The following is a 14,634-nucleotide window of genomic DNA, read 5'->3' on the forward strand; positions in this document are numbered from 1 at the left end:
ATTCTCGATATATCGAATCAGTCGGAGCAACAAATAATTCAATACGCCTGCGCAAATAATATATCATAGATCATAGAAAATACATAGGACAGATAAGATATAAGAGAAATGCATCTTGTTCAATTCGGATCTTCTTCGGTTCCTTTCGGGTAGACTCGGTTCGGCTACATGCTTGTGATTGGTGGATAGTGTTTTAAACCACCCGTTGTATCCTTTCTCCCTTCATCGCAGAATAGGCCCGTCTATGTATATTATATGTTTATGCCTTGCATTATTTACTGAAAATTGGCGGGTAAATTGGCGAGCATGTATACAACGTGTAAATAGCTGTACATATATACACAGTGTTATTGTTTATGAAAATTGTTGAATAATGTGTGAATACTTGTGATTCAGAAACATTCACGCGTAAATGATTCTTTTGATAGTAGCAAGTAATACTTTTATCAAATTCTTAGTATTGTAAAGTAATATAAAATAATATAAAAGCAAGGTTGGTCAGGCATCTATAATCTATTAGCATAGAAGCCAGCTGATCAATCAATGACTTTCAATTCTTATTAACAAATTTTTTTTTTATTCCCAAGTTATAATATTCTCTATGTATAAATATTTTTATATATAATTATACAAATTTAATATTATAAGCAACATATAATGCCACTTATAATGATCATTAGTTGATTAACTATTTGACACTGCTTTATTTCTATAGATATGTATAAATATGATTTTACTCTAATTAACTTAAATATAATTTATAAGGATTTAATCTCAGAATATACTTATGGATATATTAAATATATATTTACCTCTTTTTACAGGATTTGAAATATGGAGCATGAAAACAGTGATTCTGATCTGGATATCTTGAATAATCTCATATCAAACAATATTGAAGAGACAGGCGTTGAAGAGAATGATATTAAGCAATCTGAATATCCTGAACAATCTAAACAGTCTCAGCAATCTAAGTCACTTGAACCGAAGAAGACTTTAACAGAATTGCAGTTTAACTTCTTAGATTCTAAGTCTTCTAATATAAATAATGAGGATAAATCAGTTAATGATAAAATTACCAATGGATCTTATGATGACAAGCTTGACTCCTCGGATGATGAAGATAGGCGTTATTTTGAGGAGCAAAAGTATTCCAATTATGGACGTGAATTAAAGCAATTGTTAAAAGAGCACTCTTCTTTGAAGACTGAACAACCTGCAAAATTACAACAAAGTATTAATATTTTTAATAATAAAAATAAGACTTTTGATTTTAATAATACCATAAAGGATATCAAAAACAATAGTATTACAAAGGATGTGTATAGTGATCCCTTCTTTGGAATAAGAATAATTAGTCCTCTCATATCTTCTGCTGAATTGAAAGAACGCATGAAAGACAAGATAGCTGTAACAGTATCAAGAGTAAAGAATCACATTGTTTCTGATAATATGCATAATGATTGGGTAATTGCCGGTGTATTAATCAATAAATCAGTTACAAGAACCTCGCAGAAGGGAACTTCTTACTGCATCTGGAAAATAAGCGATTTGTCCGACGATTTGAAGACTGTATCTATCTTTCTATTCAGTAATGCCTATAAGCAGTTATGGAAAACAATCACTGGCAATGTGATAGGTATCCTCAACCCAAACGTACTTGAGAATAAAGACAACATCGACCAAGCAACTCTATCGATCGACAATCCTCAGAAACTCATGGTTTTTGGTAGATCCAAGGATATGGGTAAGTGCAAATCGATCAAAAAAAATGGCGATCCATGCACTGCGATTATAAACATAAGTCGATGCGAGTACTGTGTCTATCACGTTAAGCAGGAATATAAAAAATGTGCGCGACGAGCAGACCTACAATCGAGCAACAATGCATATGGATTCACTGGAGATGCGTTAAAACACATGAACAGGCAAACTGGTGCACGAAAGCCTTACAATGGCATGGCGCCGTTCGTACCAGTGCTGGCCAAACGCAATGAGAAGCTATACGAGAAGGACCGTGCTCGTTTGGAATTATTATCCGAAACCACTTCGAGCAATGATATTAAAAAAACGAAAAGCGATTTGAAACCAGAGATCAATGTGGATGCTAAGAAGAAAAAGGTAACTGTAGAACTGACAAACAAACAATCGAGGAAAGATTTCGAACGACTCAATAAATTGAGAGGCTGGCAACCCTCGAAGCAAGTAATAGTACAATCAACGCCCAATGGACCAGTTCTGTGTTCCAGTCCAGTGCAATCCAAAGAAAGTAATTATACGCCAAGCAAACCTAAAAGCAATCATGTAGATAAGAAGATTAGTCTGGCCTCTTTGTCTTCAACCCCGCGTCTGGGAGCGGGATGTAATCAAAGTACGATAGATTTCTCCGAACCTATCACCAAGCAACAAATTCGTACCGCCAAGATAAACGCAATCAAATGGGTGCAGGAGCATGGGAAAATCAAAGCAAAGGATCCCAATCAGATACATATAAGTCCAAAAGAGAAGCTCAATAAAAATGCGAAACGTCAGAGGGAAAATGATGAGAAAGAAGAACGGAATACAAAAAAGATAAATATAAATGACAAATTCAAAGAGATTCTAGAAGTCAAATCTTCACATACAGATTTGATTGAAAAATCCTATGACGAAGAAAAGGAGAAGTATTTTGAAAAGTTAGAAGTAAAAGAAAAGATGGAAGAAAAGATGATGAACACTTTCAAGGTCAATTGTAAAGCTGTAAGATGCGCAATATGTAAGTACACGGCCTTCTCGGCATCGGACATGTGTAAGGAACAAAGACATCCATTGCGTGTGATCGACGCTATTAAAAGATTCTTCAAATGCGCCGATTGTGGCAACCGGACTATCAGTTTAAATCGTATGCCATCGCATAGCTGTAGCAAATGCAACAGTTCGAATTGGGCCAGGGCGGCAATGATGGATGAAAGGAAGACCGTTATCGCCACAGAAACTCTGTCGATACGCGGCGGTGAAGAGAAATTCCTAGGTTCGATCATGAAAGACGCGAATCTCAATCTTCTCGCTCCGGATGAAGATTAATAAATTCAATTTCCGTTAATACTCTTGTTAAATTAATTAATTGTAATTAATTTATCTAGTAAAATGTAAAAAAGTGTAGAGATGATTGATCAAGATATAAACTGAGTTATATACACTAGCGATAAAATGTTTGTATAGAACACAGAAATTAGAAGCAGTGTTGGAATATGCTACGATATTGTTGCCAAGATATATTAATTCATTATAACTATTATTTTTTGATAATTGTCTATGGTGAAAATATATAGAAAATTTGTAGATCACGAATTTACTATTTGAATCAAATTATCAATTATTATCGGCTAAAATTAATAAAGCAACGTGAATCTTGCTTACCGCGACTGATATACTTACTCCTATATATCATATTTTATATCTTAGAATCTACAAATACAGAACATTTGATATCCTTTTGTTTATTGTCAGTATTATCAATTTTCTTTTCTTTTTTTTTTCACTTTATGAAAAATGTACAAATATAAAGAAATTCTAAAAGTGTATCTCTTGCACATTTCCGAAATGAAATACATCGAATTCTCTCCGTCCGAAATGTACACAGCGAGCAGAAACGTTTTGATATACAACCAGGTACACAATAATCGTATAAAAAACATTATCATTTCGATTACTTGCTTCATTAAATTACGTTTGAGAATTATATTTAGGCTGAAAATTATTATTTTCATTCCCGTTCGATAGAACTTTCTCATACAAAAGTACCTTTTCTCCTCGCGAAAAAGAGTACTCTGTTCCTTTCCTTCATACAAGAAAGATACGAACTGTGTAAAAAGATAGAGACATCAGCAAATTTCTAAATATAAAGAACTGTAATTGGGATCCGAAAGCACCGCATTGACATAAGCTACCATAGATCAATATTATATAACATGCAATAATACATTTAAAAACAATATAAATTGGATTTTCCGCGACGTGTTATGTCAATATAATAACTCCGGACATTAATAACTATTTGTTTGTATGAGAAACATAGATTGTATTTTTTCACTCATATACTGTTTAATATCCTATGGTTGTCCACAATTCTATTCGGCATTTTATATTACAATGTGTGTGACACTCTCTTCCTTGTATATAAAACTTCGAGTAAAATATGCGTGAGAAAAAAGGAAGATTAGAAATAATGATTATTCGATAAACTTCGGAATATTATTTAGAAATAAAATTAATTTATTGTAATTTCAAAAAATTTTATCTTTTTTAATACGTCATAACCGATTTATCATAACTGTCATATTTTATATATACATACATAATCGTTAATTGCGGGCCAAAAAATTATTAAATTAATATGAAGTATATAAATAAACAATTTTCATATATGCGCATAAGAGGAATTATATTAATAAATTAATTATATATTGTGTTTTCTTTTGAAAAAATCTTTTGATAAACGATCTTTCTTACTATTATCATCGTTTCACATTAATGCATGTATATGTGTGTATACATGTGTATGGAATGTTTTTAAATCATTTCAATCTTCCTTTTTATCACCTGACAGAGCATAGATCTCACAGGAAATGAGCAGCAATACCAACGAAAATTTTTTTCCCGGTCCTTAGCTATAATCCCATATTATATATGCTTGTAATCCATCAAAAACAAGCTTTATTTTAAGATAGCGCAAATCCAACGTGATACACATCATATACGAAAACGCGTGAAGCATTATAATAAAATTATATCCATGATATAGAATTGGACTGATTAAAAAACTTTACGATTACGTTCTCGTATTGCTGTCAGATATGAAATCTAATCAATCTGTTAAGGAAATTAATTTCGATTGAAGGACATATTTCACTGACAAAACACGTGGGAATAAAATAATCAATGACGAATATGTTGTTAGCGGATTATACAATTATGCTTGCAGAGATCAGAAGAGCAAGCCATAATCTAAGTACGTCATCGATTCGATTATTAAAGCAACTGGCGTGGATGACATTTCCGTGTACCTTTACATTTAGACAAAGATTACAAAGTTTTTCCTACTCTCTTTCTGTTTCTTGCTCTCATTCTCTCTCTCTATCTCTCTCTCTCTCACTCACTTTCAATAATTGATATTTATTGAGTTCTTAATTTATTAGCTTGCATACTTAAATCAGATATTCTGCTTAAGCAGAAACGAAGTCGCACCAATGTATAGAAATAAATAACTATCTATAGACTCCTAGTGAGATGTTCACATATAAAAATTTGAAAAGAAACGTTAAGCCGGTAATTAACATCTGGGTATCTTGAGAGATAATACACAGATACAAATTCGAACCATCGCGCCACTTTGAAATTCGTTGTGCACATATCGCAAAATTGGATCTCTCTCGAACGTTCTATTTTGATGAAGCTCTCTTCTGCGTCTGTTTTTGTCTTTGTGAAAGGTGTACATCAGCATGATATCGCAGATATAATATAAATACATCATTAACGATACATTTTTCGTCAGGTGACTCTTTGAGCAGTTGCTCCTCCTTGCTCTCTATACAATATTCTTTCATAAAGGATACTTCACCAAAATTGCACGTTACATTCTTTTCACATTTATACATACATAGAATCGTTAATTACAAAGGCATTATACGAATAAGCGAATTAAATTAACATTGTTAAAATAAATTTCGTAATATCTCCAATATAACTGCTATTTAAATATTGCGGGGAATATTTTTCTTTTTATTGAGGTGCACCACTATAACAATGAAAAAGTTACTTTAATATACTTTTGCGAAGCATTTTTTATGTACAATTGTGTGAATGTACAAAAATGTAAGAGTCAAGAGCCAGCAACGGAGCAATGTAGAATTGCGAGGAATTATCTGTCCTTATGTTTACAAGTGTGTATCACTGCATAAGACGGAAATACTTCATTTACTCCGTGGATCGTGTACGCGACCTCAACTTATGTCTAAGGCAACTGTGCCGTTTTTAAAAATTGACATCTATTTACAGAACTCTTTTCGTTATTGTAATATGAATTTTTCAAATCGGTGTAGAATATACGCAATGTATGTTCATAATAATCAGTTTATTACAGCTCTTCTTCCAGGATTATATCTGAACAAAATAATGCTATACAGTTGCTCTTGTAGTTCAAATACTCATTCCTCGTAAAATCTATGATAAGATGATAAAAACATCAATTTAATATAAAATTACACCCGGATTATCATATATTATACAACATTTCGGCACTGTAGAGCGTGTAATATAATTGTTTAAACGAATCCCTGTGTGAATAATTAAGGACCATAAATCGTAATAGAAGGTAGTGAATGTTATGAGAGTAGGCAGGTATCAAGCTGGCTTAATTAAGTGTCACAGTCTTCGAATTGCCTTTTCTTTCATAGACATGAATTATATAACCACATATATCAGCTGGTGCTTTTTTTTTTCATGTATTGAATTTTACGATCTGGTTGATAAATTTTAGACAATAATTTCGTGACGATATCGTACATACTGCATCATATGACAAATTTTGAAACATGCCCGTCTATGCTTCTCTCTTGGGACAGTATGCAAAAAAGAACATACACTCATGTCCCTCCAGCTTTTTCCAAAGCTAAAATAACTAACTGACTTTACCTCCAACTGTTCGCACAAAACTATCTCACAAGAGGCTATATTCTAATTTTAACACATATATATTTGTGAATTTTTATTTTTCTTTATTAATTATAAATTTATTATTTATTTGCTTTGTCCAATTTTGTCGCAATTCGCCAATATATTTTATATTTTGACATCATAATTATGACTCCTCCTATGAATTATTTGACCACACGATTCAAATCGATTTTCTATGGACCACATATGATATGATTCCACATTTTATATGCACGTCTTGATTTTAAATTTGACCACTTATTGATCAACATAATTTTTGAAGTGAGTGATATGGAAAAGGAGGAAATAAAAAGAAATCGTCGACTTTCGGCAGATTTGCGACAGATAAAGTTTTTGTCTTATACAAATAGCCTCTCGTGATCTTGCCATTTTCTTATCTTACTATGATATATTAAGAGTTTAAATTTTTATGTTTTGGCTGAAGAAGCACAAATAAGTGCGGAAATGTTCCAAATATTGTTTATTGTTAATACTATTGTCATTTCAAAATAAATAAAAACCCAATTATTGCTCATTGAAGCCTTGTAATGATTTTATTTGTTTAAAATAACTAAATATCGGTTGAGTTATGGACTTAGTAATCGTCCAAATCAAAGCTATCGATTTCGATGTCATCCAGTTGCATACTTTGAAAGTCCACCTTGTACCGCAAGATACCTGAAAAATATATATTTTAAGAAATACATGCTGCATAATGACTATTTCTCGCTTAAAGATTTTCTTTGCTAAAAGAATAAAATATACTTTTATATACGCGTAAACTCATTATTAAATATATAGCAAAAAATTGAAATACTAAAATGAAACAAGATAAATAAAAGCAGATATATATAAATAAATAATTAAAAATACACAATTTACAGCATATAAATGTCTAAGGCATTAATCTGCTAAATTATATAAAATAAAATCAAATTGACATTTTATTAACAATGTTTTTCTAAGTAGGAAATGTTCTTTTTTATTGCATTTGTAATATAATAAAACACTAAAATTTGTAAAACATATATAAAACTTAAAGAAAGCAGATAGAAAAAACTATTTATAATTCAAAGCATTATTCATAGACAGAAAAAACGAAATCTGATTAGTAGAAAATTTTATTATAAAATTAAAAATTATATCATTATGTGTGAAGGCGCGAGTTATAAATTAATATTATATGTCTATGTAAAGAACATTATACGTTTTAGGATGATTGTAATGATTATAAAGAAGTAAATAACGAAAGTTTGCAATCTCGTATTAAATTTGTCGTAAATCAGTACTTGAATAAATATTAATAAAACATAAAACTACGTGCATTGTGTGTAAGAAAAATTATGTGTGTACTATAAAATTATAAAAATATTAACGAAACATCAATAAATGTATAAAAGAAAATATTACTTATCACATTGTAAACTATATTATGACTGCACGTCGATAATATCAGTTTTTAATTTTTATTATATAATTATATAATATTAATAAAAATAAGGTATTAAATATTGTACCTTTTTCCCAATATGCAAGCTAATAAAAATAAAATGCCGATTAGTACTTGAAGATATTAAATATTTTTTAAATTGTTTCTAAAACACTTATTAAACTATTTTAAGCAATTGCTATATATATATATGTCTGTGTGTGTATGTGTGTGAGAGAACCATATAAATATATTTGTAAATATCATGTATAAATACATGATACTTATGTTCATTATCAGAAATAATATTTTTCGTTTCTCATATATATGGAAACTTTCATGTTTGTATTTAATTTTAATTGCATATATTTTTTATTTAATATATTATAGAATATATTATCTATGATAATAAACTCAGCCTTTATAATTCTTATTATAACATGCAGGTGTAATCATTGGAAATGTGTATTGAAAACCGATTGTATATTAAATTATGGTTTTCTATTTTATATTGTATATAAGCGTGGATAAAGCGTATATCGATATAAAAATATATTCAGTTATGATATAAATTTTTGATTTAATATTTAACATTTATCATAAGACTATAATGATCTCAAAACTCTAGTGTAGATTGCTATCTTACTACTTCAACTATTCATTAAAATTACAAATTTTATAATAAATTATAATTTATAATATTTTGATATTCATGAAAATAGCAATACTTTAAATAAGATTTCTAAATAGAAAGTTGAGATAATTAATGTAATAATTTTTTTACATTAAGCACATACATTATTTTCATATTTATAAAAATTACTAAAGTTAAATTTCAAATTATGAAATCCGTACTTGGAATAGCACAGAGACTGAAATACACAATTATATTGAAGGAATATACATGCGCGATTATTAATGTATATATAGTCCAATCTATACAATATCTATAGCATAATTATAAAAGTAAATTCTGACAAAATATTTAAATACTGTATAGAAAAATGGCAGAAAACAAAATTAATAAAATACAATATAATATCAGAATCATGTCAAATGCATAATACAGAATCTTACTTGTATGAAGGGACTGATGGTAAATATTATAAAGAATATCGTGCAAACCAAAATGTTTAATATATACTATAATATGTACTATAGTATAATAAAAGAAATATGATTTGAGAGTTGAAAATCAGATATATATACGAACACTGCATGTGTTTCCATTCAGCAAAACTCTCTTATATAATTCATATACTTAATGAGTGATGAATCAAGAATTATCAGATTGTGTACATGTGTATAAGATGCTGTATATTCAAAAAGTCATCTTGATCAGTGAGATAAATATCGATATTTTTAAGTTGGGACAATATACAATGAACAGTTAATTTTTAGTAATGATAATGAAACTACTAACATCACTGGCTAGAGAAGCTCACATTGACATTTAAAAGCGTTATTAATCAGTTTATAACATTCCTGTATACGACCTTTCGTTCACGAGTTTTCTGTGAATATGATGTTACTATATATCTTTTGCTGCTTAAAGATGAGATGTGGTTAATGAATATGAAAGAATGTGACTGTATATTTGATATCAGGCAGATATTATCTTTCCATTGAATCAACCACTGTGTATTGCATCTACTTCAATTATAAGACTAACAGTGTACAGATCTAATGACACGGCATAAGAAATAGGATAGAGGAACTGATAGATTTCAACTCACCCTGTATATAAACATAGAGTTATTCATAGATATATGTAAATATATATGCAAGATTTTCTTTATTTGCATTTACCATCAAGAAAGAAAAAAAAAAAAAAAAAAAACCAACGAAGGTGTTTTCAGACTTCTTTTTTATTTATGAAAACAATAAACAGTATACCCTTGATAAACATGAACTAAAAACATCTATCACCACATCCAAAATTATTTTGAGAGAGACATATGCATATATACACTACAGATCTGCACAAAAAAGAAACAAACTATTTAGTGAGAAACCCAATGGAATAAACTGAATTTTTCTTGGACAAATTTATCTTTATATTTAAATTAATCACAAAAAGCACACATATATATTTAATAATTATAAATATTATTTTTTCATACTATCAATGTATATAATTTTTTATATATAGAGAGAAAAGATCTTAGAGAGACTTATATAATATCAAATACTTATATAATTAGTTATAATAGGCTAAACTTTCTTATGCAACACTATGTTATTAACGAAAAGCAATATTTACATTATAAAAAAGAGAATAAGAATTAAGCAGTTTGTCTGGCATAAAGCTTGATTATATGTATAAGTAGAAATAATATTTTAACAAGAAATTTGGCTAATTATACGCATTCGGGGATCTATACCAATATATATTCCATTTATATTTGAATTTTATTAAATTATTTATATTATATATATTTTTAAATACTTATGATGCAGAAGTGAAATCAAAATTAATTGAAAATAAATGAACGAATGATAAATTTGTCCAGCTTTGCAAATAATATGTTCTATGATACACGAGATGTAAATGAATGCACGCAAGACAGAAAGAGCTACCTGGTTGATTCTGAGTAATTCACGGATGAAATTAGTAATCATCGAGGTCAACATCATCAAGAGGCTCATCAGCCTGCAGAGACTGGAAATCAACTTTGTAGCGGAGGATTCCTATGTATCAACATATATACTCCATAGTTAATATCAGTAAGATGAAATTTACTTTCCATGCAAAAATAATCTTTGCTCGTGTCTAACGTCATAACGTTAATCTGTATTGGCTTTTGAGGATATTGCGAACCCAAAAAACGCAACTACACCATAACTTGTCAATGTGTATGAAGTTTCACAGTAAGTCAATGTGCAAATTGCACTAAAGAAAGCCTAACATTTACACGATATTGGTTAGAATGTTTTATGAGAATGTTTTTAATACTTTTCTTTAGTTTTAATTTTTCTTGCTACTATTATTATTTTCTTCAATCCTTTTACACTTATGCGCTTTATTTTCTTGTAACCTTTTAGTGTATATATACATTTTGCAGTACATAAGGGAAATATATATATGTGTGTGTGTGTGTGTGTGTCTTATGAAATTACAAACGATGATAATAAGTATATGTATAAAAGAGACTCACCTCCAATGCCGCCAAAACCTCTGACAAATTGGGATCCTTCCTGCGATTTGTCGGTGATAATTTCCAAGGTAGCACCAAAACTCTTGTAATTGTTTGCGAGCCATTCAAGCAATGGTTGACATTCTACTAGTTCCAATTCTACCCCGCTCTATGAAAATAGGAGCAAAAAGACATATAAGATACTTTATTTTAAAAACATAAGATACTTTATTTCAAAAAGAATTTGTAAAGTAATCAAAAACTATATTTCTATCTTGTAGCAATATTCGGATGTTTACCTCCTTATCTGTGAAGTGAGTCTTATCCTTTTCTTGTTCTGGTGTTAGGTGCAAAACTTTCTCTTCCGCGTTTGTATGATTTTTCAAAACATATCGTTGAATATCTAAATTCTCCCAACAGATTAGAGTTTCGACACTACCTAATTCTAAGGCTCTTAATGTATCTTCTACGCCAAAACAATACTTTCCAGTTTCTTGAGAAATTTCATCAAAATAACGACCTAATTAAAAAAGAAATTAATGATAATGCAACATTGAATATATTATATATATATATATACATATATATCATTACTATATATCATTATTATATATATTTAGTATATAATATCTTTACCAATCAATTTTTTCTCTTGGATAAACTTCACATTTTGCAAAGATTCGGCTGCTAACTCAATGGCTTGGTTAAAACCATTTTCGCCACCATATGATACATCAACCAGTTTTATAACTTTAGCTTGCAATCTCTGGAAAAAAAAAAAAAAAAAAAAAAAAATATTATTATTAAAAAAAACAACCTCTACTTTTATCTTGCTACATATATAAATAAATATACATTAAGAAATTAATTAAAGATAACATATTAATAAAAAAAAATTGCTTACTGGATCAAACATATCAGATTGACTAAGTTCCGTCTTGAAGTCGGCACTCCCCGCGAGAATCAATCCAGCGATATTAGGTTTATCGTTAGTGATATATAATTGAGTAGCAACTTCAGCTACTTTTCGAACATAATTATGCCGCTTTTCCATACGTAATCGAGCAAAACGCAGCGCAGATTGACCTCCTCTGCCTAAAATTAATAATTTTTACAACACCTGATATATATCCGATCCATCTTGTATTGATTCTTGAAAAATCGATGATGAAAATAAATGATTTTAATATTTTTTTTCTCAGTATTTGAATATTTCACATATACCATGCTTCTTGGGGAGATCCACGGTGAATTTATGTAATACTTCACGCGTATTGCCTTGTAGCGTGCCAAACAACGCTCCATTACCATCCATAACAATAAAACCAAATTTGTTATCATCAGCAAGTAATGCCGTGAGTGCTTCTGTATGAAACTGCAAAATGCAATATAATTTATACAAAAGTCATGCATAAATACAGCAGAACACATATGCAAATATCAGAATATTACAAAACATACTTTATTATCACAAAGATATAAAGAAGTATTAATAGGCTTGAAAGGTTCAAAATCAATGTTGACTTTCTTTTCTTTTCCTTCTTCCGTTACAATAGTTCCACAATAAATTACCAGGCCATTTGGAGGCACTAAAAAATATATTAATATTTATAATTAATAATCATAAATAGCAATATTGCACACATAATAAATGATTTAAATGTAACATATTTTCCTATATTTAGCAAGAATTAAATATATATTGTAACTGTATATAAAACTAAATTCTTATACTCTATTGTATTAATAAGTAAATATATTTGAATATTAATGAAAAGTATAATTACCTTTAGTATATAGCTTTAGCCTATGCTGTACCGATGTGATTGCACCCAAAACAGATAATCTATTTACACGTGACTTAATATTCGATGCTGTGCCAAATTCATCCGCCAGCATCTTGCTTACTCTCGATATTTGGTCCTTTGGAGGTATGATTAATGAAATCATACTTGTACCATTCCTGCAAAGACATATATATGTTTTAAAATACCTAGACGCTGTTAAATATCATTAAGATTGCTATGGAGAAATCTTCTTACGTAAGCCATTGCCCTAATCACACGAGACTTACATACTTTTTCTACAATATAAGAATTTCTGACAAATAACTATATTAATAAAGGTTAACACATATATCGGTTGCAATAAGATCGCGGCGTTTAAACGCAGCGCACGGCGAACGAGCACATGCTCCAAGAAGCCATATGTCAGGGCGGCCCGCGCAACGGTAACAGCTGACAGTGTAAGACAAGACAACGTTGACGCCGACCTACTTACCCCCTGGCCATTTCGAGGCTCTTTATGAGCTTTTTGATCTTCCAGATCTCGACATTGCGGTCGGCGGAGGTCTCCTCGTTCGACATCGCTGCTGGTTTGCGTGAGAACGCGTGGTCGCAGCGTTACAACGTGCCCAATGCTGGGGATTTATCGCTGTCGCGCGCACTCTAGCTCGCCCGTTGGTGGTGTACGATGACGATGAAGACGACGACGACGACAACGACAACGGTGACGAGCAGGCAATGTGGCCCGCGCGTCGACCAAGCCGGGAACGATGGGTTTCTCTCTACGAAAATCACACGATCGGAATATTATAGATAGCTATGAGTTACCGCACCGATCCAGTTCGCACCGGATTATATCAACCACGACAAAACGTGGTCGACATAGCCATTCAACGCAGGGGCGGTCGTCCGTTCATTCTCTCCGCCCAATGTCGCGCGCGCGCGGGCATTAAACGTTTAAGCACGCGCTGTAGAACGGCCACCTTCGCACGCGGCTGTTCCTTTTGTTCACTCACTTTTCGGGAGATCGTTACACGGTGTGATTAGGTGCGCCGATGCGGATGTCGGTGCGGCGGGATGGCTTTCTTCAACGGCGACACAGCTCGTGACACAGCGAGTACCACGCGAGCCTCGGAATGCATACGTCGGCCATGCGATGGCACAGCGGAAACGTCAGTGAACCACGGTGGACGTGCCGCACCACGAGAAAATGGGAAGCACGAAAAGATTTCGAGGCCGCCCGCCCAGTCGCGTACGAGCGTAACTCGACCGCAGGTCGCGTTCGCATTGATCAGCGCGCCCCTTGTATCTTGTACCTTATGCCTTGTGTCGCCTACGCATTGAATCGCGATAGCGACAATTGCGAACGCGCAATTAAACTCGTCGCGCGTTTTCCACGCATTCAAATTTGCATCGCACACTTAATAATACACGTTATATATACATGATTGATCGCAAATTGCGATTTTATATTTTTTTCCGAAATATAAAAACACGCGACATTATGGTCGAAGTTATTAAGATAAAGAAATAATTCTGAGCGGAGACGATCTTTCCAATTGATTCTTCCGTTCCAAATGATCCACGACCA

At 31.5% G+C, this 14,634-nt stretch overlaps 2 protein-coding genes across 7 annotated transcripts; one reads left to right on the forward strand and one right to left on the reverse strand.

The window, feature by feature from the left end:
* Positions 1-292: 292 nt before the first annotated feature.
* On the forward strand, positions 293-3,723 carry Mcm10 (minichromosome maintenance 10 homolog). 2 transcript variants are annotated; one of them, XM_070311930.1, is made up of 2 exons: positions 293-319; positions 825-3,723. In XM_070311930.1, the coding sequence occupies exon 2, from the start codon at positions 835-837 to the stop codon at positions 3,061-3,063; it is 2,229 nt and encodes a 742-aa protein (XP_070168031.1). In that variant the 5' UTR covers positions 293-319; positions 825-834; the 3' UTR covers positions 3,064-3,723. The 2 variants fall into 2 exon arrangements, with proteins under 2 accessions (XP_070168031.1, XP_070168032.1); XM_070311931.1 differs by lacking the exon at positions 293-319 and adding an exon at positions 333-434.
* Positions 3,456-14,339, reverse strand: Erf1 (eukaryotic release factor 1). 5 transcript variants are annotated; one of them, XR_011448227.1, is made up of 12 exons: positions 14,060-14,339; positions 13,540-13,825; positions 13,047-13,222; positions 12,721-12,848; positions 12,484-12,634; positions 12,164-12,354; positions 11,896-12,025; positions 11,559-11,779; positions 11,281-11,428; positions 10,703-10,813; positions 8,211-8,229; positions 7,283-7,371 (listed from the first exon to the last, which is right to left on the reverse strand). XR_011448227.1 is itself a non-coding variant. In XM_070311935.1 (11 exons), exons 2-10 carry the CDS (start codon positions 13,623-13,625, stop codon positions 10,734-10,736), a joined length of 1,311 nt encoding a protein of 436 aa, XP_070168036.1. In that variant the 5' UTR covers positions 13,626-13,825; positions 14,060-14,339; the 3' UTR covers positions 7,283-7,371; positions 10,703-10,733. The 5 variants fall into 5 exon arrangements, 4 of the variants coding, with proteins under 4 accessions (XP_070168033.1, XP_070168034.1, XP_070168036.1 ...); XM_070311935.1 differs by lacking the exon at positions 8,211-8,229; XM_070311934.1 differs by lacking the exons at positions 7,283-7,371; positions 8,211-8,229 and adding an exon at positions 10,003-10,101.
* Positions 14,340-14,634: the final 295 nt, after the last annotated feature.

This window comes from Polyergus mexicanus, unplaced genomic scaffold, assembly GCF_030449975.1.
Source record: "Polyergus mexicanus isolate NDT 795.1 unplaced genomic scaffold, iyPolMexi1.0 SCAF_21, whole genome shotgun sequence".
In the NCBI taxonomy this organism is placed as follows: domain Eukaryota; kingdom Metazoa; phylum Arthropoda; class Insecta; order Hymenoptera; family Formicidae; genus Polyergus; species Polyergus mexicanus.

Coding starts and splice junctions, on each gene's coding strand:
- Erf1 (XM_070311932.1), bottom strand. CDS start 13,625: ATGTCGAACGAGGAGACCTCCGCCGACCGCAATGTCGAGATCTGGAAG. Junction 12,355..12,483: donor GGATCTCCCCAAGAAGCATG/GTATATGTGAAA, acceptor TATTAATTTTAG/GCAGAGGAGGTCAATCTGCG. Junction 11,780..11,895: donor CCAAGAGAAAAAATTGATTG/GTAAAGATATTA, acceptor TTTTTTAATTAG/GTCGTTATTTTGATGAAATT.
- Mcm10 (XM_070311930.1), top strand. CDS start 835: ATGGAGCATGAAAACAGTGATTCTGATCTGGATATCTTGAATAATCTC.